General features: G+C 40.0%; 1 protein-coding gene across 1 annotated transcript in view; it reads right to left on the bottom strand.

The window, feature by feature from the left end:
• CPNE8 (copine 8) overlaps positions 1-23,576 on the bottom strand; it is a 336,491-nt gene extending 312,915 nt beyond the window's left edge. Inside the window, exons 1-2 of the mRNA XM_060111969.1 lie at positions 23,555-23,576; positions 22,944-23,131 (exon numbers count right to left, since the gene is read on the bottom strand). Of these exons, the coding sequence (XP_059967952.1) occupies positions 22,944-23,080 (137 nt within the window). The 5' untranslated portion in view covers positions 23,081-23,131; positions 23,555-23,576. The remainder of the gene's footprint in view (positions 1-22,943; positions 23,132-23,554) is intronic.
• Between the last annotated feature and the right edge of the window lie 2,693 nt (positions 23,577-26,269).

Genomic DNA, 26,269 nt, shown 5'->3' on the forward strand with positions numbered 1-26,269 from the left:
CCAAACTAGGGGCCAACCAAGCCTACCAGACAACCAACATAGTCATTCTGCCACAACAGAAGGACCCACACAACATTCTCAGGGAGAACCCCTAGAGCATATAGCTTGGGTGACAAGTGAGGAGTGCATTCTGGAACACACTGGACATCTCCTAGAGGGCCAGTTCTCCAAGGTCAAGAAACATATAACATACCACAGACTTAAAAATAAAAATAGCAATTTAGACAAAATAAGCAGCAGAGGAATACATTCCAGACAAAGGAACAAGATACAATTTCAGAAAAAGAGCTAAATGACATGGAAATAGTCAGTCTACCTGAGAAAGAGTTCAGAGTGATGATCCTAAAAATGCTCAAAGAACTTGGGAGAAGTGTAGATGCACAGAGCTAGAAGTTTCTAGCTAGAAGCTAGAAGTTAGAAATTTACAGAGCTAGAAGTTTCTAGCTAGAAGCTAGAAGTTAGAAATTTCTAGCTAGAAGTTAGAAATTTTCAACAAAGAGTTAGAAAATATAAAGGACAAACAGAGATAAAGTACACAATAACTGAAATGAAAAATACACTAGAAGGAATTAATAGTAGACTAAATGATAGACAAGTAGACAAGAATGGATCAGTGAGCTGGAAGACAAACCAGTGGTAATCACTGCCACTGAAAAGAAAAAATAAAAAAAGAATGAAAAGAAATGAGGAAAGTTTAAGAGACGTCTGGAACAACATAAAGAACACTAATATTTGCATTATAGGGGACCCAGAAAGAGAGAAATGGCCCAAGAAAATATTTGAAGCGATAATAGCTGAAAAATTCCATAACTGGGGAAAAGAAACAGGCCCCCAGTCCAAGAAGCACAGAGTCTAATAAAGGATTAACCCAAAGAGGAATACAACAAGACACATTGTAATCAAAATGACAAAAATTAAAGATAAAGAGAGAATACTAAAAGCAGCAAGGGAAAAGCAACAAATCACATACAGGTGAACTACCATAAGACTACCAACCAATGTTTAAGCAGAGACTCTGCAGGCCATTCATTAGACAAGACATGGAAGCAACCTAAGTGTCCATCAATGGATAAACGGTTAAAAGAGATGTGGTATATATACACAATTGAATATTACTCAGCCATAAAAAAGAATGAAATAATGCCATTTGAGCAACATGGATGGACCTAGAGATTATCATACTAACTGAAGTCAGACAGAGAAAAACAAATATCATATTATGTCACATATATATTATATATATATAATATATATATAAAGTTGAATCACTTTGCTGTACATCTGAAACTAACACAGTATAAGTCAACTATATTTCAATAAAATTTTTAAAAATAAAATGAAGAAAGAAAAAAAACCTACAACAAAGAATGCTGTACCCAAAAAAGGCTCTCATTCAAATTTGATGCAGAAGTCAAAAGCGTTACAAGTAAGCTAAAGCTAAAAGAATTCAGTACCACCAAACCAGCTTTACAAGAAATGTTACAGGAAATTCTACAGGTGGAAAAGAAAAGGACACAACTAGAAACAAGAAAACAATGAAATGAAAAACTCACTGGTAAAACCAAACATACAAGAAAGGTAGGAAATCACACACACACTAAACTAGTAGGGAGGTTAAAGAAAAAAGTCGTAAAAACACCAATATCCATAATAAGAAGTTAAGGAATACACAAAAAAATTAGATGTAAAATATATCAAAAACAGTAATCATAAGGGACAGAAAGTACAAAGGTAGGATATTTAAAATGCATTTGAAGCAATAGAAATTAAGTAAAAAATCCCATTAACTGTCACAACAGAAAGAATAAAATACCTAGGAATAAACCTACCTAAGGAGGCAAAAGGCCTGTACTTGGAAAGCTATAAGACACTGATGAAAGAAATCAAAGATGACACAAACAAATGGAGAGGTATACCATGTTCTTGGATTGGAAGAATCAATATCATGAAAATGACTATACTACCCAAAGCAATCTACAGATTCAATGCCATCCCTATCAAATTATCAATGGCAATTTTTACAGAAGTAGAACAAAATATCTTAAAATTTGTATGGAGACACAAAAGACCCCAAATAGCCAAAGCAATCTTTAGGGAAAAAAAATGGAGTTACAGGAATCAGACTCCCTGACTGCAGACTATACTACAAAGCCACAGTAATCAAGACAGTATGGTACTGGCACAAAAACAGAAACAGATCAATGGAACAAGATAGAAAGCCCAGAGATAAACCCATGCACCTATGGTCAACTAATCTATGACAAAGGAGGCAAGGATATACAACTGAGAAAAGACAGCCTCTTCAATAAGCAGTGCTGGGAAAATTAGATAGCTACATGTAAAAGAATGAAATTAAAACAATCCCAGGCTTCCCTGGTGGCACAGTGGTTGAGAGTCTGCCTGCCAATGTGGGGGACATGGGTTCGTGCCCCAGTCTGGGATGATCCCACATGCCGCGGAGCGGCTGGGTCCGTGGGCCATGACTGCTGAGCCTGCACGTCCAGAGGCTGTGCTCCACAGTGGGAGAGGCCACAGCAGTGGGATGTCCACGTACCGCAAAAAAAAAAAAAAAAAAAAAAAAAAAAAAACACTCCCTAACACCATACACAAAAATAAACTCAAAATGGATTAAAGACCTAAATGTAAGACCAGACACTATAAAACCCTTAGAGGAAAACATAGGAAGAACACTCTTTGATATAAATCACAGCAACATCTTTTTTGACCCACTTCCTAGAGAAATGGAAATAAAAACAAAAATAAACAAATGGGACCTAAGGAAATTTAAAAGCTTTTGCATAGCAAAGGAAACTATAAACAAGACATAAAGACAACCCTCAGAATGGGAGAAAATATTTGCAAGTGAATCAACAGACAAAGGATTAATCTCCAAAATATATAAACAGCTCATGTAGCTCAATATTAAAAAAACAAACAACCCAATCAAAAAATGGGCAGAAGACCTAAATAGACACTACTCCAAAGAAGACATATAGATGGCCAAGAGGCACATGAAAAGCTGCTTAACATCACTAATTATTAGAGAAATTCAAATCGAACCTACAATGAGGTATCACTTCATACCAGTCAGAATGGCCATAATCAAAAAAATCTATGGGCTTCCCTGGTGGTGCAGTGGTTGAGAGTCTGTCTGCTGATGCAGGGGACACGGGTTTGTGCTCCGGTCCGGGAAGATCTCACATGCCACGGAGCACCTGGGCACATGAGCCATGGCCACTGAGTCTGTGCGTCCAGAGCCTGTGCTCCACAATGGGAGAGGCCACAACAGTGATAGGCCCACGTACCGCAAAAAAAAAAAAAAAAAAGTCTACAAGCAACAAATGGTGGAGAGGGTGTGAAGAAAAGGGAACCCTCGTGCACTGTTGGTGGGAATGTAAATTGATACAGCCACTACGGAGAACAGTATGGAGGTTCCTCAAAAAACTAAAAATAGAATTACCATATGACACATCAATCCCAAACTACTGGGCATGTACCCAGAGAAAACCATAAATCAAAAAGACACATGCACCCCACTGTTCATTGCAGCACTACTTACAACAGCCAGGTCATGGAAGCAACCTAAATGCCCATCAACAGACAAATGGATAAAGAAGATGTGGTACATATATACAATGGAATATTACTGAGCCATAAAAAGGAACGAAACTGGGTCATTTGTAGAGATTTGGATGGACCTAGAGACTGTCATACAGAGTGAAGTAAGTCAGAAAGAGAAAAACAAATATCATATATTAACACATATATGTGGAATCTAGAAAAATGGTGCAGATGAACCAGTTTGCAAGGCAGAAGTAGAGACATAGATGTAGAGAATAAACATATGGACACCAAGGGGGGTAAGTGGTGGGGGGGATGGGATGAATTGGGAAATTGGGATTGACATATATACATTAATATGTATAAAATAGGTAACTAATAAAAACCTGCTGTATAAAATAAATAAATAAATAAAATACGTATATGCAAAAATAAATGAAATACATTTAAAATTAAGAGATCAGCAACTTAAAACAATGTCGTTTATATATAGAGTGCTATATGAAAACCTCAGGGTAACATCAAATCAAATTTCTATAATAAACATACACACAGGAAAAAAAAAGGATTCTAAACATAACACTGAATATAGTCATCAAATCACAAGACAAGAAAACAAAAGAAAAATGAACAACAAAGACAAGTCCAAAAAAATTAACAAAATGGCAATAAGAACATACATATCAATAATTGCCTTAAATGTAAACGGACTAAATGCTCCAACCAAATGACATAGACTGGCTAAACTGACACAAAAGCAAGACCCATATAATTGCTGCCTACAAGAAACTCACTTCAGATCTAGAAACACATACAGACTAAAAGTGAGGAGATGGCAAAAGATATTCCATACAAATGGAAATTAAAAGAAAGCCAGAGTAGCAATACTTGTATCAGACAAGGTAAAATAAAGATTGTTACAAGAGACAAAGAAGGACACTACATAATGATCAAGGAGTCAATCCAAGAAGAAGATATAACAATTGTAAATATATATGCACCCAACACAGGAACACTTCAATATATAAGGAAAATGTTAACAGACATAAAAGGAGAAATTGACAGTAACACAGTAATAGTAGTGGACTTTAACAGCCCACTTACATCAATGGACAAATCATCCAGACAGAAAAATCAATAAGGAAGCAAGCCTTAAATGACATATTAGACCAAATGGACTTAATTGATATTTATAGACTATTACCTCCGAAAGCAGCAAAATATACATTCTTTTCAAGTGCACATGGAACATTCTCCAGCATAGATCATGTGCTAGGACACAAAACAAGCCATGGTAAATTTAAATTGAAATCATGTGAAGCATCTTTTCTGACCATTATAGTATGAGACTAGAAATCAGGTACAAGAAAAAAAATGCAAAAAAACACAAACACTTGGACGATAAACATTATGCTACTAAACAACCAACGGATCGCTAAAGAAATCAAAGATGAAATAAAAAAATACATAGAGACAAACGACAACAAAAACATGACAATCCAAAACACATGGGATGTAGCAAAAGCAATTCTAAGAGGAAAGTTTACCACAATACAATCTTACCTCAGGAAGCAAGAAAAATTTCAAATAAACAACAGAACCTTACACCTAAAGCAACTAGAGAAAAAGAAAAAAAAAACATAGTAGAAGGAAAGAGATCATAAAGCTCAGAGCAGAAATAAATGAAGTAGAGGTTTAAAAATAATAGAAAAGATCAATGAAACGAAAAGCTGGTTCTCTGAAAAGATAAACAAAATCAATAAACCTTCAGCCAGACTCATCAAGAAAAAAAAAAGGGGGAGAGTGTGCAAATCATTAAAATCAGAAATGAAACAGGAGAAGTTACAACCAACACCACAGAAATATAAAAATCATAAGAGACTACTATTAGCAACTATAACAATAAAATGGACAACCTAGAAGAAATGGACAAATTCTTAGAAATGTACAATCTCCCAAGACTGAAGCAGGAAGAAATAGAAAATATGAGCAGACCAATTACCAGTACTGAAATTGAATCAGTAACTAAAATACTCCCAACAGGGGCTTCCCTGGTGGCACAGTGGTTGAGAGTCTGCCTGCCAATGCAAGGGACACGGGTTCGTGCCCTGATCCAGGAAGATCCCACATGCTGCGGAGCAGCTGGGCCCATGAGCCATGGCCACTGAGCCTGTGCATCTGGAGCCTGTGCTCCACAATGGGAGAGGCCACAACAGTGAGAGGCTCGCATACTGCCAAAAAAAAAAAAAAAAAAAACAATACTCCCAACAAACAATAGTCCAGGACCAGATGACTTCACAGATGAATTCTACCAAACATTTAGAAAAGACTTATGACCTATCTTTCTCAAAGAATTCCCCAAAAATGCAGAGAAAGGAATACTTGAGAACTCACTCAATAAGGCCACCATCAAACTGATGCAAAAACCAGACAAAGATATCACAAAAGAAGAAATTTACAGATTAATATCACTGATGAACATTGATGCAAAAATCCTCAGCCAAATATTAGCAAGGTAACTCCAACAATACATTAAAAGGATTATACACCATTATCAATGGGATTTATCCCAGAGATGCAAGGATTTTACAATATCCACAAACCAATCAATGTGATACACACTATTAACAAACTGAATAAAAACCATATGATCATCTCAGTAGATGCAGAAAAAGGTTTTGATAAAATTGAATATCAATTTATGATAAAAAAAACTCTCCAGAATGTGGGAATAGAAACAACACGTGTCAACATAATAAAGCCCATATATGAAAAACCCATAGCTAACATCATACTCAATGGTGAAAAGCTGAAAACATTCCCTCTACGATCAGGAACAAGACAAGAAAACTTTTATTCACCTCATTTACTCAACATAGTTGTGGAAGTCCTAGCCACAGCAATCAGACAAGAAAAACAAATAAAATGAATCCAAATTGGAAAGGAAGAAGTAAACCTGTCACTGTTTGCACATGACATGATACTATACATAGAAAATACTAAAGATGCCACCACAAAACTAATAGAGTTCATCAATGAATTCAGTAAAGTTGTAGGATACAAAATTAATATACAGAAATCTGTTGCATTTCTATATACTAACAACAAAATATCAGAAAGAGAAATTAAGGAAACAATCCCATTTACCATTGCATCAAAAAGAATAAAATACCTAGGAAAAACCTATCTAAGGAAGCAAATGACCCATACTCAAAAACTATAAGATGCTGATGAAAGAAACTGAAGACAACAAAACAAATGGACAGATAAACCATGTTCTTGGATTGGAAGCATCAATATTGTTAAAATGACCATACTACCCAAGGCAATCTACAGACTCAATGCAATCCCTATCAAAATACCAATGGCATTTTTCACAGAATTAGAACAAAAAAAAATTAAGATTTGTATGGAAACAGAAAGGACTCTGAGGAGTCAAAACAATCTTGAGAAAACAAAACTGAGCTGGAGGAATCAGGCTCCCTGACTTCAGACTATACCACAAACCTGTAGTAATCAAAACAGTATGGTACTGACGCAAAAACAGAAATATAGATCAATGGAACAGGATAGAAGACTGAGAAATAAACCCACAAACCTATGGTCAATTAATCAGTGATGAAGGAGGCAAGAATGTACAATGGAGAAAAGAAAGTATCTTCAATAAATGGTGCTGCGAAAATTCAACACCTACATGTAAAAGAAATAAATTAGAACATTTTCTAACACCATATACAAAAATAAACTCAAAATGGATTAAAGATCTAAATGTAAGACCAGATACTATAAAACTCCAAGAGGAAAACAGGCAGAACACTTTTTGACATAAATGGGAGCAATATATTTTTTAAAAAAACATCTCCTAGGGCTTCCCTGGTGGCGCAGTGGTTGAGAATCTGCCTGCTAATGCAGAGAACATGGGTTTGAGCCCTGGTCTGGGAGGATCCCACATGCCGCAGAGCGACTAGGCCCATGAGCCACAACTGCTGAGCCTACGCGTCTGGAGCCTGTGCTCTGCAACAAGAGAGGCCGCGATAGTGAGAGGCCCACGCACCGCGATGAAGAGTGGCCCCCGCTTGCCACAGCTGGAGAGAGCCCTCGCACAGGGACGAGGACCCAACACAGCAAAAATAGATTAATTAATTAATAAACTCCTACCCCCAACATCTAAATAAATAAATAAGCTAAATGTTTAAGTCAATACTTGAAACTTGCTCTCTAAAAAAAAAAAAAAAGAAGAAAAACATCTCCTAGAGTAATGGAAACAAAGCAAAATTAACAAATCGAACCTAATTAAATGTAAAAGCTTTTGCACAGCAAAGGAAAACATAAACAAAATGAAAAGAACATATGGAATGGGAGAAAATATTTGCAAACAATGCTACGGACAAGGGCGTCATTTCTAAAATATACAAACAGTTCATACAGCTCTCTCTCTCTCTCTCTCTCTCTCTCTCTCTATATATATATATATATATATATTTTTTTTTTTTTAAAGGAACAATCAAGGACAGAAACCCTTAGTAGACATTTCTCCAAAGTAGACATACAGATGGCCAACAGCTACATGAAAAGATGCTCAACATTGCTAATTATTAGAGAAATGCACATCAAAACCACAATGAGGTATCACCTCACACTGGTCAGAATGGCCATCAAAAAGTCTACAAATAATAAATCCTGGAGAGGGTGTGGAGAAAAGGGAACTCTTCTGCACTGTTGATGGGAATGTAAATTGACACAGCCAGTATGGAGTACAATATGACAGTTCCTCAAAAAACTAAAAATAGAGTTACCATATGATCCAGCACTCCCACTCCTGAGCATATGTCAGGAAAAGACAAAAACTCTAATTCAGAAAGATACCTGCACCCAAATGTTCATAGCAGCACTATCTATTGATACAATAGCCTAGAGAGGGAAGCAACTTAAATGCCTGTCAACAACTGAATGGATAAAGAAGATGTGGTATATATATACAGTGGAATATTACTCAGCCATAAGAATGTATGAAATATTGCCATTTGCAGCAACATGGATGGACCAAGAGACTAAGTGAAGTAACTCAAAGACAAATATTATATGATATCACTTACATGTGGAATATAAAAAATATGATACAAATGAACTTACTTAAAAAACAGAAATAGAGTCTCAGACATAGAAAGCAAACTTATGGACACCAAAGGGGAAGGGGGGTGAGATAAGTTAGGAGTTTGGGATTAACACATACACACTACTATATATAAAACAGATAAACAACAAGGACCTAGTGTACAGCACAGGGAACTATACCTAATTTCTTATAATAACCTATCACGGAAAATAATCTGAAAAAGAATATATATATAATATATATATATATATATATATAATATATATATTATATATATATATATATATATATTATATATATATGTATAACTGAATCACTTTGCTGTATACCCAAAACTAACAAAACATTGTAAATCAACTGTACTTCCATTTTTAAAAAATAGTATAAAACTCTTAAAAAAAAACAAGAACTTACAGAAGAGTGACAGAATATGGCTAGTGGTCAGAAGCATACACCTAAGAATTAAATATGTATAGAGCAGGATCTCCATACATACCTTGCCGCCCCACCCCAACTGCCCAGATGTGCAACTTAGGCCAAATTACTTGACCGCTCTCTGAACTTCAATCTCTTCATCTGTAAAATAGGACATAATATCACCTGTTTTACATAACTGTTGTAAGGATTGAGCAAATTAGCATATGTTAAGTGCTCCACACATTGTCTCACACAGATTTAGATTTGGACACTGATGTAAATGTCCAAAGCTTTCATGTTTCTTGGACTCATTAGTACAGATTATATTTGAATAGCTTTACTGTCTAATAAACAGAAATATTACCCAGGGACTATTCAATGATATTTTGTATCTTCAGAGCTTCAGGAAATTATCTGATAATTCCCTCAGAATGTTTGGCGTATTATTCTTTACAGAATAAACTTGACAAAATGTCTAACAACTTGAAAAAGAAGGCCTGATAGTTAGTGACCCTGGCTGAAGAGGAATTAACATTAACAGTTGTCACAAGTTTGAAAGTATTAAGGTATTGCATGTCAGGCAGTGAACATTGGCCATTGAGGCAAGGCAGCTTTTAAATATACCTCATTTTATCACTGGCAGTAAGTGCTTACCCATTTTCAGCCTGTGTTGTCATCTACTCGGATATTTGTTTTATCACATGTCTGACACAAAAGATCTCTCTAAATAAACATCAGCCCATTGATCTTACTGGTCAGATGCAAGAATGTGCTAGAATGTGCTTTAATTCTGAAACTTTGTTGTTAAACACTACCTCCTATTTGTCAAATCCTATTAGGTCCACATGTCTGATTATGTGTGTTCCGGTGGAGGAGCTGTGGGGTAAAATCTGTAGAACATGAGTATGCATTTCCAAATCTACACTCTTATGACCATTATTTTATTCTATATCTCCTCCAGGTATATGCCTGGACTACAATGTTTGGTCTGTAACATTCCCCTTTGTAACTGCAACTTTGCATTTCATTTTTGTATGACTTCCCAGATTGATTGTAATTATCCCAAAATATTAGAATACAAAGTCCCTTCTCCTCTATATTGCTTCTGTGCCACACGGCAATATACTGATAATAAACTGAGATAAGACTAACAGTTATTAACTCTTCTTTTGTGACAGGCATGGTGGTGGGTATTTTATAGCCTTTACTTTATTTACTTCCCCAATAATCCTATAAATTTGGTTTTTAAGTCATTTCCATCTTACTGATTAGGAAATTAGATTCCAAAAGTTGAAATAAGTTACCAAAAATACCATTACAAATAGGGATAAAAATGGGATTTAAAGACAGCTGACTCAATTCCATTTTCTTGCTGGTATACTCTGCTGCCCCAAATTCTCATTAATCTTTAAATGCAACTTACTCATGGGAATGAAAGTATTTAGAAAGGTGCAACCAGAAATTTATACTTGACTCTGCTTATTTAAAGAGGAACAGGGGGAAATAACCAAAACAAGCTCCTTGAGAAGATAGCTTATCAATAACTTCAGCTCTAGAAAACTATTCCCAGGAAAAAAAGAATCACAGGTGTACTCAAGTGTTTGCAAATAAAAATGCTCACATGAAGCAGATGAGCAGTAACTTATTGAAATAAATTTTGGAAAATAAGAGATAAATTAAATAAATATAGTATACCCAAATAATGGACTATAGCAGAGACATGGAAGGTTATATTTGCAAAAACTAATGACATCTTCACGATATAATATTACTAGAAAAGTGCAGAAGATAAATTGTATAGAATATATAGTATGATCCCATTATACAATGTGTGTGAACTTACACACACACACAAAAACACACACAGAGGGACAGAGAGAGTATAAATGTGATGTTATACATGAAAGTATGTGGCCGAACCACACTGCCTCCATTTTGTCAGCTCCTTCTTAAGCTCCCAGGCCTACTCCCTTCCCTTCCATCCACTGAACTTTATGGAGCTGCCTACTTTGTTTTTTGGCCTCAAAGTTCCTTCTCATTTTGGAGGATATTATTCAATACCTCTACCTCCCAACAACTGGCAAGCCAGCCAGAAGACAGAAAATGAAACAGGCATGGGTAAAGGAACTGTGTTGGGGGAAAGCCCATTGTCAGTGGTGGAAATCCCAGGATGGCCAGCTTCCTCCATGTGGGGAGATCTAGCCAAGTTTGGAATGCTTCAGGCAGGCACGTGAGTTTGGGGACACCCCGAAAACACCAAAAGGGTTGTTGGACATTCTAACCGAAACAACAGGAAAAAGAAACTAAGATGGGAAAATAGGTATGCTGTGGCCTCTGCATTGGGCCCTGAGACTGATACAGAAAACAAGCTTCAACTCAGGTAGGAACTAGAAAAATCTAAAGAGGCCCTGGCATTAGAATAAATCTACAAGTGGCTTGTTCCTCTAGTTAGGATCTACTAGCCAAAAAGTTACAACAATAAGAACACGTGGAGGTCAAGCTAAAATGACTACAGTGGCTAAAATGCAAAGGCAGCACCTGTATTCACCAACAAAGTGAATACCATCATCTCACGGGAAGACTGGAATCCCAAATGGTAGGATCCAAGGTGTAATGATTCCTCTGATTTGGAAGATATAATTGTTGAAGAGAAAGATGACCCAAGCACTCATTCACTCATTCAAACAAAGACTCAGGCAACCCATGAAGAAATATTTACCACAGGTATGAAGGATTGCTTCTTACAGTCTTGCTCCTGGAGCTTGGTATGGCACCTTAATATCAGTTCTGGCACCTATGGTCAGTAAAGCAATAGCTCTGGTAGTTGCAATTATAGCAGATCTCAGTGAAACAGAAAGAGTCCACCACCAAGGAAACAGAAAGGTAAACAAAAATAAAGAAATCAAGGTGAAACAAAGAAAGGATGGAGAAAAAACAGAAAGGACCAACCCAGTTGACATGCAAACAGCTTTGGCAGGATATAGGAGTAGCAAGGACTCCAAAGGAAGACATTGATAAGCAGCTTAATTAAGTCCTGTTATTTTTGTGGAAAGCCCTAACAAGACAGTCCACTCCTCTGCCTACTGACCATAAACATGTGGCAATGGGTCCCAGTGTCCCATCACTAGAAGTAGAACGCCAGGATGGATCCCCTACATGCAGAGAACTAGGGGTTGGGACAACGTTGCCCTCTATTTTGTGTTGTAGGAGGTGACTGGAAGCCCCAAGTGGAATTGATGATTTATTGGACCTGCACGAACAAACAGTCTTAGCACTGGTAGATACCTGAGTATCTACCAGCTGAGTATACCTTACTGCATGACAACCCTTTTAAATTTGGGGGAGAATACGGGCTATAGACAGATACAGGGGCCAAACTATTTGAGTAAGACAAACCAGCTTATATCTCCAAATTGGCTGTTTGCCTCCTGCCTGTCCCTCATATACATTGACCACATACCAGAATATATACGAGGCGTTGATATTTCACAAGACCTAGATTTGACCACCACTACTGGAGAGTTCTGCCTTTGCATCAGAGTGGTGAAACCCATGTTGGTGGGCCATGTAAAGTGAACCCTTGTCCATTTACCCTGCCAGAGTGTTAATGTCAAAGAGTACAGGCTGCCTGGGGGCTATGAATAAATTACTACTACAGTTAAAGAACTAGAAAATGTGGGAGTCGTTAGATCCACGCATAACCCCTAAAATAGCCCGTTGCAGCCAGTAAAATGGCCTAATGGGACTGCTGACTAAAGAGAATTAAATAAGGTGTTTCCTCCCATCCATGTGGATGTCTCCAATATTGCTACTATCTTTCCTCTGCGCTGAAAACTTTCTGTTGTGTGCCCGACCTCTGCAACCCCTTTTACAACATTCTTTTGTGTGCCAGCTCTCAAGATCAATTTGCCTTCAACTGGGATGGGAGGCAATGGACCTTTCAGGTCTTGCCTCAAAGTTATTTACAGTCCTGCCATTTGTCATTGTTTGGTCACTCAGGGTCTAAAACTCTGGTGAAAGCCCCACCTTGAGCTGGAATTATTTCATTAGATTTGATGACGGTATGTTGACCTCTGATGCCTTGTCACTGTTGCCTCTTTACAGACACGTTTACAGAACTGAGGATAGGATGTAATAAACACTGACAAGATCCAGGGTCCTGGGCAGTCAGGAAAGTTTGGGGGAGTTATTTGGTCAGGTAAGACGAAAGTTACCCCAGCCTTGGTTATCGATAAAATCCAAGCCTTGGCCATACCAGTCAGTCAAGGAATTACAATCCTTTCTGGGGTCACTAGATTATTGTCATCCTTTCATACCGCATTTGGCACAAATAATATGGCCCCTATAGTACTCTCTGTTAGAAAGGGACAAAAATGGGACTAGGACATCCACCTTCAGGAAGCTTTTGAAAAGGCTGAAATTGTAGTAAAACAGGTTCAGGCTCTGGGAGTACTTATGTGGGACGCTGCCTGTGAATTAGATGTTGACTCACACCTGAAAGGTTCTGGCTAGGGCCTGTGGCAAAGGCAGGAAAGGAAATGCATCCCACTAGGATTTTATTCTCAGTTGTAGAAGGGACCACAAGTGAGGTGCAGCCCTACTGAAAAACAGCTCCTTGTAGTCTACCTGGCCCTGCAGCAAAAACAGAAGGCCTCACCATGGACTAACCAGTGCCTGTTCAAACTTCCCTCCCAGTAAGTGAATGGGTTAAGAACATGCTCCTTAAACCAAAAAGTGTCTGTGCCCAAGTAAGCACACTGTAAAAGTGGCACCCATAGCTTCAACAAGGTAATGTGTACAATTCAAGCCTGCTGTCCGAGAAATCCCATGCTCTCCTTGGGCCAGTGTCTTATGTGAATCTAGACACGGCCCCTCAGATACCACCCACTGCTCCTCCTCTCAGCCAAGTCAAAGAGGGAATCGGGACCACTCCTCCTGAGACATGGTTCACCAATGGCAGCAGTCAAGGCAATATCCCCACTTGGCCCACTTCAGCAGGTTGCCTGGATTTCAATGTCATTTGGTTTGAAGAAGGCACTAAGCACAGCAGTCAGTGGGCTGAACTGGGGGCAGTATAGCTTGAGATCACTCATCAATCTACGCCCCTCTATACAGCCACAGACAAGTGGGCTGTGTGAAAAGGACTGACCATGTGGATGCCACAATGTCATCAGGAACGCTGGACTATCTTGGGATGGCACCTGTGGGGAGCTGACCTACAGAGGGACATCTGGGATGTGTGCACACAACCCAGTGCTGCCATCAAGGTAAGGCACGTCTCTGCACATTCTCCAGCTACACTGCCTGGGAACCACAAAGCAGACACCCTAGCCAAGGAGGGAGCTGTCCTCCTGGAAGAGTTACAGACTCCCTCGGACGTGGCAAAGTGGCTTCACTGAAAACCAGGACAGACACTGAGGCCCCAACCACCTGAGAGATAGCCAAGAGGTTATACCTCTCCATCAAATACACTGACTGGCAGGCAGTTGATAGGGACTGCCCCCACTGTAGCCTGTGGCGATGACCCCTGAGACATACTCCTGGTCACATCAGATGAGCACTAGCCCAGTGACCAGGTGGTAAGTGGACTATATCAGCCCCCTGCCCTTATCAGAAGGACACAAGTACCCATTGACCTGTGTGGACACAGGTACATGACTAATACAAGCCTTTCCCAGTAAGAGGGCAAATCGAACAGCCACTATTAGGGGCTTGACCAAGTTGGAAAGTATGTACTGGATCCCCATTCATACAGACAGCAACCAAGGGACCCATATCACTGGATGTGATGTAAAAGAATGGGCTGAAGCCCAGGAGATTTTATGGACCTTCCATCTGCCATATAACCCAACAGCCAGAGGGCTGGTAGAAAGAACGAACAGGTTACTGAAAGAGACATTGAAGAAGCCTTCTCCAGATGGGTCTTTAAGAGGATGTTCTCCACCACTATTAGAAGCCATCTCTGGCTGTTAAAACACTGAACCCACAGCAGGCCACATGTCTGCATGACAGACTGACTGTGCCTGCTCTGCCAACTAGGGCCTTAAAGGTACAAGTGTTAGGAGGAGGACTGAGACCCATCTGATGGGATGTGGGTCTTATCCTAAGAGTGCCACAGAACCTCCTACCTGGGGATACTATCTTAGATTGGAGACAAATGGTATACCCCTCCCAGGTGGCTTGGCATCCTTATACCTTGGGGGTAAGGGCTAGGCCCTGGCATAGTATTTCCTCAATCTTTCTATCTAAGTGAAGGCCCAGCCATAACCAAGGTGATCTCCCCCATAGAAATCAAATGGGGGACTGAAGTAGGGCTTCTTTTATGAGCCCCTACTGAAGCCCCCACATATAATATCTCCCTGCCCAGTTCCGATGTAAAGGCACAAAATGTCTGGTATTGTCCTATTGGAAAAGTGTCAAAGCCCAGGGTGATCCTGGCACATGGAGACCAAACTGCTACAGTGTTGTTTCTGAATGAAGATTTGTCTTTCTTGGTACCTTTAAAACACTTATCATCCTTAGGCTTTTCCTTCTAAGATTAGTGCCACCTACCTCCACTAATGCATTCTTGTCCTGGGCTACCACTTATGCTGACATCCACAGCCACTCTGACTTCTGGGTATGCAGATTGCTGCCAACGTCTAGCTCTGAAGTAATGCCAGGGGTATTCTGTCTTTCAACCTTACATCACGGGGACAATGGGTGGGGACAGCATGTAAACTCCCGATATCTGCCTCTAGGGTATTCTCAGAAGAATGGTGGATAAGATCGTGCAGGCCATATAGATGTCAGGGGTGGAGTGTGGAGCTGAACCATACTGGCTCCATCTTGTCAGCTCTATCTTAGGCCCGCAGTCCTTTCCAGGTGACTGAGCTTTAGTCTAGCTCACAAAGGAATGTGCCCAAGCCAGATGAGTTCCCTATCAACTTTTACCCTTGCCTTCATCTAAAATGAAAGCTGGAAGAGGGCCTTTTGCTGAGGTAGATGGTTAATGGTCATGAGACCCAGAAGTGGGGTGGGTGCCCCTGGTTCCAGTCTGTGTGGATGCGCTTCTCACTTGGTAGTCAGATTCTGTTTTTAACTTTGGTACCTTTAAATCCCCCATACCCCTTTTGGCAGTACAAAGCACAGCTGCGAATGCCTCTGGATCTTCTGTTTGCCTGATCTTTCCTACCTGTATGTAAGTTACCCACAATAAACTTTATAATTGCACTTTATGGAGTTGTCTGCTTCATTTTTCAGTCTCAAAGTTCATTCTCAGTTCGCAGGATATCATTCAATATCTCCGCCTCCCAACAGAAAGAAATGAACTGAATGCATATAGTTTGATGAAATAGTGGGTGATTTTTATTTTGTTCTTATATCTATTTGTAATTACTGAGTGCTTAATTAATGTGACAAGCAGTGTTTTAACTCATGTAAATGTATTAGCTTATGTAACCCTCAAAACAAAATAAGAGGTAGGGGCTATTGTTATACCCACTCTACAAATGAAGAAATTGAGGAACAGAGAGATTAAGTAACTTTCCAAGTTTTCATGGCTAGCAAGTGTTAGAACTGGTCTACTTCCACACCCATGCTCCTCAAGGCTAAGCAAACTGGCTCAAATAAGCAAGTGTTATTATTATAAAAACAGGCTAACAAATGAATAAAACCCCTTTGAGATGGGTTGTTTTTCTTCTCTGCCTTGAGTAAAATCAAATAGGGAATTCAGGCTTCTGACTATTATGCCACAAACAGCATACCTAAAAGAGCACAGCTTTAGCATCCTCTCCTATGGGGCCCTGCTTTATGAATTGCTTCTAGACTCACATTCTCCACATTACAAGGCTGTTTTAAACACCCCAAATGCTAAAAAAAAAAAAAAAAAAAAAAAAATGCAGGGCATACCAAACTACTGATACAACAACAACATGAGTAAAGCTTTTCTCTGCTAAGACATACCTGCGCAACTCCCACATTGAGACTTCAAAAGCACTGTCCAAAAATGCCCCTAGGACAAATTTCTCTGAAACTCTGGGGTTAAGACAAACCCAAAAAAGCGCTATTGGGTGAATACAATTCTGAACCACAGGACCTCAGGAACTGCAGAGCCAGAGAATAGGCTGTTATGGCCATGCCTGTCACATGCCTCATTAACAGGATAACAGGTATTCTAATTTCCTTAGCTTATGGTAACTTTATGATTCATCAGTATCACTTGAAAACCTATTTACAAGCTAATGTCGAACATTTTGTCTGACAAAAGAAGGGTAAAGTGTGTCTAAGCGATAAACCAATGTGGACTGGAGTGGAGCCACCAATTGTGTTTGAACACTTTGGTTCTCTTTCACCATAGATATTCGGAACAGCATCAGTATCTGTTTCAAACTGGATCACTTCCAACTGGACCAATCAGATTCTGTCTCTTGGAAATGAATTTGCTTTCCCCAGTGCTCAATTAATCACTAAATGAGTTGGAACTGTAACACATAAATTTGCAAAGTACATCCCACTAGTGGATGGAAAAATGAAAAAAATCTTCAAAGTAAAAGAAAAATAAAGATGTGGAAAGGACTACATGAAAAGAAGAGAAGAAAAAGTATACAAAATTTCATTCATCTTCTTGTTTCATTCACAATACACTTGCAGGCTGCCAAAACCTTTCATGGATTATAAAAGATCATACAACCCCACTTAGTATAGTAAAAAAGTAAAACCAGAGACCGAGCCGAACTTGACACCACCATTTCTAATAGTGACAGCCTGACAGCAGCAGTAATTTTCCTTCATGCTTTTTCTTTTACAAAAGGCCTATAAACAGTGATGTGCAAGTATGTTTAAGAACAGATTTCCCCCAAAAAAGCTGAATGTATGTATGTGTTGTATGTACATAATTTATTATAAATTTTACTGATATAAAGTATGTGTAGTTGAGCAATTTAAAAGTAATAAAATATATACAAATAATACTTTTATTGTAAATTCTATAGAGCCAATTGATTCCCACAGAATGTCTTAAGCATAGACAACAACAAAACAATATATCAAACCCTGATTTGTAGTGTTTGCCACTTTCCATGATGTAAATATTCCCACCACAGTCAATTTCAAGCTACCAAATGTGATGTCACTGAACATGGATTGAGATAAGATGAGCAGTAGCACATAATTGCATAATATTTTCAACCCACAGATTTAAGAAACAGAGCATAGATGATAGTAAAGAATCTAGACAATAATAAAATGTAGTTACTAAAATAATTAGGAAGTAATAATTTTTGAGTATGTCTTAACTTTGTCTTTGATATAATTTAATTTTAGACTTACATAACTTAAATTTTTAAAAATCTCTGTATTTAACCACTAGCACATGAATTCCTATTTCAATCCCATTTAAGCCAGTTCCAGCATGCCATTGAAAAATATACTCCTAGCACCTTACTGAGGCAGGTACTGTTAATCCAAACCAAGTAACTACAGTCAGAGTCATTAGCTCATCAAACAAGTAAATTAAAATGTTTAGTGTATAGGGAAATGGGAAGAAAAAGCCTGGTACAAAATTTCCAAAAGACAATTCATAAGCCTTGTGCAACATGAGGTGTCTGAGAAGTCAGCAGTGCCAGGAGAGCCTAACAACATCTTGTCAGCAAGTTGAGAATGAATCACCAATGGCCCTATCCAAAGCAAAGAGAAATTTCTGACTACCACTCACATACTAGGTTCAGAGTTGATTTATTCATAGATTTGTTCATTCCATCAATACCTTTCTTTTAATTTAATGTATGTAACCAGCACATGGAAAACTTGTTAAAAGTACAGATTCCTGGACCTTAGTCCCAGAGATTTTCATTCAGTAGATCTGGTGTGGGGCCTAAGGGTTTGTATTTTAACAGACAAACCCCTCTCCCCATGACAGATGATTCATCCAGAGAATTACATCATCCAGCATTTACTGACTACTTATCCTATGCCAAGTTCAGAATGTGTAGATATGAAGGAGACAAAACTTGTCCTCAAGGAGACTACAGAGACCAAGAATTATAACTATAATATTGGTACATACCAGCTGCTTTGAGAATACAGCAAAATCCAGCTTGGAAGAGGGATCAGGGTCATGAGAGAAAATGATGTTTGATCTGAGCCTTGAAGAAGGAGAACAAGCTAATCAAAAAAGAAGGGGAAGAGAGGAAGGGGCGTTCAGGGCAGAGAACAGCATGTGGTACAGCCACATAGGCAAAGAGAGTTTGGCTCAATAGGACAACAGCACATGCTTTGGGACTGTACCTCTTATTAGTGTTCTGTAGCCACATTTACCTGGCCCTAGTTTTCGCATATAGTAAGCACATATTTGTTAGACTATGTTCAGTCACAGAGATCATGCGAGGAGTAGTGGGAGATTAGGCAAGACAGTTATGGCCAGGTCAGGAAGTGCATTTCGTAGTACAAAGTAGGAATTACTTTTCCACTTTGTATTCTTCCTTCCACACTAGATTTTAAAATTAGTTTTATCACCTTTACAGGATTATTGTTTTGAAAGGATTTACATGTGATACCTAACCTACAAAATCTAGAAATATAGACTGCCCTCCCTGCTTTTATACTTGATAAGCTAATTTCTCAATCCGAGAAAATGACAAAAATCATCAAAACAGTGTGTGAGAAATAGTGCAACAAACCAAGGTTCCAGGGAAAACAGTTAATTACTGCATATTATTTTTCCCATTGGTTTTAACATTATTCTATGTTAATCTGTTTTCAGAATAAAACAGGAATGTTATATGTTACTTTATGTTTCTAAGGTTGTATCATTTAAGCTATAGACACTTTAATTAGGTAACCCAATAACTTAAAAATCTTAAATGTTAAAAATTAACATAATTTTTAAAATGAATGCAATAAGAGCTAAATAATGAGTAGAAGGTTAGGTCAAAGAGTAGGAGCTTATCTCTACATAAATATAGCAGAAAAGTGTACTTGTCACTCTAACACACCAACTTTGTAGCTACTACGGAAACTCCACATATACTGCCCTTTCATACCAACCATGCCAATCTGTCTTGTCTCCACTCGAGCCCCATCTCCTCTTTGCAGCATATTCCAAGTACTCTGTTCCACAATGATCTCCTCCCTACCTGTGCATGAACCTCATCTTTGGATTTAGTCCTATGTTATTGTGTGTTATATAATCTAATATTATATTTATCTCCCAACCAGATTTTATGTTTTCAGCGAACTTCTCTTGCATTTCTCATGGAGCATGGCATAGGGCTAAACATATGAGACACTCAAACACTTCCATAAGTGAATAGATGAAATGATTTCCATGAATTGTGTTTAGCTTCAAGCTTCAATTGCTGATTTTCTCACCTCCCTCAAAATGAAGATGCAAACATCATAAAACTTTTACAAAGTCTTAGATTGGACACAGTGAAAGGAGGTTATCAAAAGGGTTGTCAGCAAATCATAAGAAGTCTTCAATATGAAAAGGCAAGGTAATTCCTTGCTCTGCTTGCACATAGTAAGGCTAAGGGGCCTACATCTGCGCCTTGTTGCTAAGTAAAATCCCCACAAACAACCAGGAAATACGCTTTTTATACATATCAAAGAAGAAAGAAAAAGAGGGAATAGGTATCTCAAGGCCACCTCTATCCTTGTATCCTTTAACCAATTTATTGAAGTTCAAAAGAGGACTATTTACAGAATTCCATAGCTGAATCATATATAATGTATTTATTCAATAAATACTATTTCCAATATCATAATAATAACTAACATTTTTAACACTTTCTTTTGTGTCATACATCGCGTTAGTATTTTTCAAATATCATTTTATTAAACTCTGGTAACACCCTATATAAATACCATAATTATCTTCATTTTAGACATTAGAAAGTTGAAAGACTTGCTCCAAGGCAACAACACGAGTAAGTCACAAAGCCAGAATATATAACCAGGTCTCTTATGCCAAAGCCCAAAAGACACCACCATCTATCATTACAAGATCCAATTATCAACAGTATAAGTACTATAAGTACTTGGGTTCTCTTTCAGAACCTATTTTCTATTTGGACATTTAAAAATTAAAAACAATACATAAATCAGTGGTATTATAAAAGGCTGAAACAAGGGGATCTCCAGGTTCTGAGGTAGCAAGCTGAAAGAAACTGGCTTAAAGCCAATTGACTTCAGGATTCCCAGTACTACACCCATAGCAAACAAGCATCAAAGGGAGGAAAAAAACAACAACAAAAAAAGCAGTTAAATACAGACCTTATTGGCAGAAAGACCAGCTAAGGTATAATTTCCCCATCACCCCTAAAGAGCTTATGGGGAATTCAGATTTAATTTACATTTGCATTCATTCCATGTACAGGCCACATGCCATTCAGACTTGCAGGATGTTCAGCAGAGAGTAAGAACTCTAGAAAATGCTGTTATTGTAGGACTTTAGGCTATGCATTATCTGTATACATTAATAATCTCCCTCTAGCATGCAAAGCTAGCTTCAGAGAAAAGAAAAGGGCCTTGAAATTAAGGTCTAAAAAGAATTTTCCATACAGTTTCACTTGTTCAATTGACAGAAATCTCAGGCAGCATTTAAAGCAGTGACCACAATAAGGCAAAAGCTTAATGTTAGCAACCACTATCAGAATTACTGTTATGGTCTGAGGTCACTTAAGAGGAAGCAAGCAATCATGGGATATTGTTTCAAGGATAGCTATAAAGCTATCTAACACCTATCCCCTAATACCTCGGGGGAAGGGAGTGTTGGTGCTTGAGTTTCCACCAAAAAAAATAATAATAATAAATCATTCTTTTGGCTTTTAAGCTTAGTCTTGTGACAATGCAAAATTAAATACCACTGGGTTGATAGCAGTTTATGCCTTGGGGCTTATTTACATCGAAGATTACCCATGTTTATTAGATTTCTTCAAGATTTTTTCCTTGTTTTGCTAAAAAAAGGAAGGGGAGGATTTGAGGGCATTAAAAACAAGCGAAAAGTGGACAGGTGAGAAGAGCTTTCCACTGAGAAAGATCAAAGTATGCAAACAAGGGAGTGGGCTCCAGTCAGTAGTATAATTTGCAAGTTCTCTCTCTCCTTCTGTTGCCATTACAAATTTAGTGTAGTCTGTCCATCTCTTTCTCAAAATCTTCTGCAATATAGCAATTATGCTGCTTCATTTACAAGGAAACTGACCCAAAGAACGTCACGGCAAAGGAGTTTGAAATGTACAGCAGAGTGTAGGTTGTTACACACACTCAAATGTATCCACTTGCAGGCAAAAAGTCTTGACTTCCCACATTTTAGGTAAGGCTGCAGCCGAAATCTCCACCTAGCCGAAATCGCCCCGGGGGGCGGGAAGCAAGCTGGATGGCTCCAGGAAGTGGGTGGGGAGGAAGCTGCCGAGTTTGGAGCCAACCATGCAAACAGCAGGTTTGCACACGCCTACCAGAGGGAGTCCTGGGCCACTGCGCGCATTGCTCACAAGCGCTTTTGGCAAGCTGTCCCCTTAGATTCCTGTCATCACCCAACCCTACAGCTCGGGTGTGCGACGTGAAAAAGGGCTTGTAAAGTGGGCGGCGGCCAGGGGTTCCCGCCGCTGAGTCACAGCCCAGCCAACTTTTACAGCATTTCCCAGAAAGAAAATTAAGTCTCAGTCCCGTAGCCCACACTCGCTCCTAGTTGCGGCTCTCCGCTCTGTCACTCGACCCGGCGGTGACTCGAGACCCACAATTGGGCTATTTCCCACTCACTGCGCAACTTCACACCCGCGCAAAGCCTCGGGGTACCCTGAGAGCTTGCCAAGCGCTACCGACCGGGTAGATGGAAGGGCAGAAGGAGGGAGGGGGAGGGCTGCGTCCTCACCTGCAGGACACGGACACCTCTACTCGTGTGGCCGGGATGGCTGCGCTCAGCTGGTTTAAATCCCCGAGGCCGGCGGTGCTGGTGTAGCGGCTGTCCATCTTGGAGGTAGGCGCCGTGGGCTTGTCTGGCGCCCACATCCAGAGCTCCGGCCGACTGAGGGCTCCTAGCCCAGCTCCCGACAGTCGGGGCTGAGGGTTGAGGGTGGAGGAAGAGGAAGAAGGCGGAGGCAGCTCGCGGGAAGTGGGAGGGAGGGGAGAGGCGGACCTCAGTGCAAAGCCGCGAGGCAGCAGCAAGCCAGGCCTGCACAAGCCGAAGCTGCCGGGGAAGTGGCGCACCGGGCTCTTAGCTTCCCCGCCCCCTCCTTGCAGGCAGCAGCCCCGGCTGAGGACACTCCGCGATCCTTTCCCGGCTCTGAGCGTCAGGCTCTGCGGAGCCACCGGGCAGCCTGGCGCGATAGGGGGCAGCAGACCCAGAACCCAACCGTCTAGTAGAGCAAGCCCAGCCCCGTTTGGAGTGCGGTTAGGGTTTTGTCTCCGCCTCTCCACACCCACTACAGTTCCTAAATCCCGCATCATAAGCCCCACCCCTTCCCATCCAGCGGTGATCCTCACCTCGCCCTCAGAGTCCACGGAGGTACCCCCCCACTACGCCATAGGACAGACGAGCCGAGTCCCCGCTTCTGGACTGGTCCCCCGCGGCCGCTTAAGGATTGGGGAGGATGAGACGGACTTTGGGGACGATCTCCAACCTTATGTATGCGGTGGTAAAGTAACAGATCAATATATGTAACAAGACGAGAGCAGGGTGGACCTAAAATGGAGAGGAAAAAAAACTATATGGGATTTAAGGGAGCCATCTGGTTTCCCTCTTCCTTCAGTTCTTCGGAACATGGAGGTCTAAAGGTGACAATCCTTCTACTTTCGGGGCTCTTCTGCGCCCCCTCGTTTCCAAATGCATGGAAGTTACGCTCTAAAACCTGAATCACAAACACAAAACAGACCTCCCTCACTCTGACCCCACCCGGCAAGACGTGAATGAACCTGGACGGATAAAAGCAGAACTGAGCTGGAGTGAGCCCCGTGTTTGGAAACTGGATTCTGGGGCCGCCAGACTTGTGCCAGGATGCAGAAGCTACAAAAGCCACGGGAGGTACCCGCCGCTCCCCTCCATTACAGCGACCTTTATTACAGGCACCTTCCCTCCAGCGTCACCCGAGCGCCTGAGGGTCCCCGGACGCTCACCACCAGGGGGAGACAGAGATCAGGACGCGGAGTACCGCGAAGCAGGAGAGGGGGTACGGAGGGACGGAGGGTTATGGGTATCCACCTTCCTTTAAAGCGCCAAAGCACTGAGTTGCCCACTGGCAAGACTAACTCAGGGAGGAACTGTTTTCGTGATTTGAGGACCTACCCTACGTTGGTTGTAACATTTTAATACAATTGGAGCCACCTGCGTAGAGAATCTATAGAGTTGCAGGTGAGGATGTGTGGGTGCAGTCTGGAGGCTTTGTGCTGCCAAAACTCCTTCCCACGTTTCATTCTTGGTTTCCTTTCCTGATCTCCCCACCCACCACTTGTCACACTTTAGTCTAGAGTTTTCTGTTTCCCTTTCCCTATTGGAAAATGTCCTAAAACTCCAGACATTTCTGTTATGCTGCCCAAAATTAGCTTGGGGGAAGAGACCTAAGTATATTTTTTAAGCTAACCATACTTTTATTTTATAGAAGCCTACTGAAGAAATAAAAGTAAGATCTATTCTGTGTCTAGTAATTATGAAAATATGTGTTAGGTGAGCCAATGCGGATTGTGAAAGAATTCACAGAAATATTAGCAAGAGAAGAAAAGAAAGTTTTTATTCACTTTCCAAGGGAGGAAAGGGGCCAGACTCACAGAGTAGAATCGGCACTGAAGGGTGGAAGTTTGAGCCTTTTACTGGGCTTCACAGGGCAAGGTGCAGGAAAAGGGGGTGGGTTTATGTCTATTCTGGTCCACAGCAGTACCCGGGCCGGCTGTGTCTCTGTAGGATGTGGTTCTTCAGAGAATAGACTTGCAGTCTTCAGTAATTTTCCAGTTCTTTGGTGTCTGAAAGAGACTTAATAGGGGCCCTTGACAGGTGTTAGATGGGTTTACAATATGTTCTTGTTAAAGTCTTAAGAAAGGCACCTTTTAAAGACTTTTAAAAACATCTTTATTGGAGTACACTTGCTTTACAATGTGTTAGTTTCTGCTGTATTACAAAGTGAATCAGCTATTTGTATACATATATCCCCATATCCCCTCCCTCTTGCATCTCCCTCCCACTCTCCTTATCCCACACCTCTAGGTGGACACACAGCACCAAGCTGATCTCCCTGTGTGATGCAGCTGCTTCCCACTAGCTATCTATTTTACATTTGGTAGTGTATATATGTCAATGCCACTCTCTCACTTCATCCCAGCTTACCCTTCTCCCTCCCCATTTCCTCAAGTGCATTCTCTACATCTGTGTCTTTATTCCTGTCCTGCCCCTAGGTTCGTCAGAACATTTTTTTTTTTTTAGATTCTATATATGTTAGCATACAGTATTTGTTCTTCTCTTTCTGACTTACTTCACTCTGTATGACAGACTCTAGGTCCATCCACCTCACTACAAAAAACTCAATTTTGTTTCTTTTTATGGCTGAGTAATATTCCATTGTATATATGTGCCACATCTTATTTATCCATTCATCTGTCAATGGACACATAGGTTGCTTCCATGTCCTGGCTATTGTAAATAGTGCTGCAGTGAACATTGTGGTACATGACTCTTTTTGAATTATGGTTTTCTCTGGGTATATGCCCAGTAAAGGGGTTGCTGGGTCATATGGTAGTTCTATTTTTAGTCTTTTAAGGAACCTCCATACTGTTCTCCATAGTGGCTGTACCAATTTACATTCCCACCAACAGTGCAAGAGGGTTCCCTTTTCTCCACACCCTCTCCAGCATTTACTGTTTGTAGGTTTTTTGATGATGGTCATTCTGACTGGTGTGAGGTGATACCTCATTGTAGTTTTGATTTGCATTTCTCCTAAAGACATTTAAAGGACTTCAAGGAATGTAGGGTTTATTCTATGAAAGTTCTTAATGTTAACTAGTTATCATTGGATAATCATTTTCAGATGAACATCTAACTCTAGAAGAGTTGTAAACTGCCATTTTCCCTGTTAGATAAAAGAATTTCATCTTTGACTCTTCTTTGTGCATAAAGTAAGCTGCCCTGTCAGATTAGTTATTTGAAACCAATGCAAAGTATTTATTGGACATTTCCATGAGGAAGTGACATTTTATATAGGCCATAAGGGATGA

The sequence above is a fragment of the Mesoplodon densirostris genome, chromosome 11 (genome assembly GCF_025265405.1).
Source record: "Mesoplodon densirostris isolate mMesDen1 chromosome 11, mMesDen1 primary haplotype, whole genome shotgun sequence".
Classification (NCBI taxonomy): domain Eukaryota; kingdom Metazoa; phylum Chordata; class Mammalia; order Artiodactyla; family Ziphiidae; genus Mesoplodon; species Mesoplodon densirostris.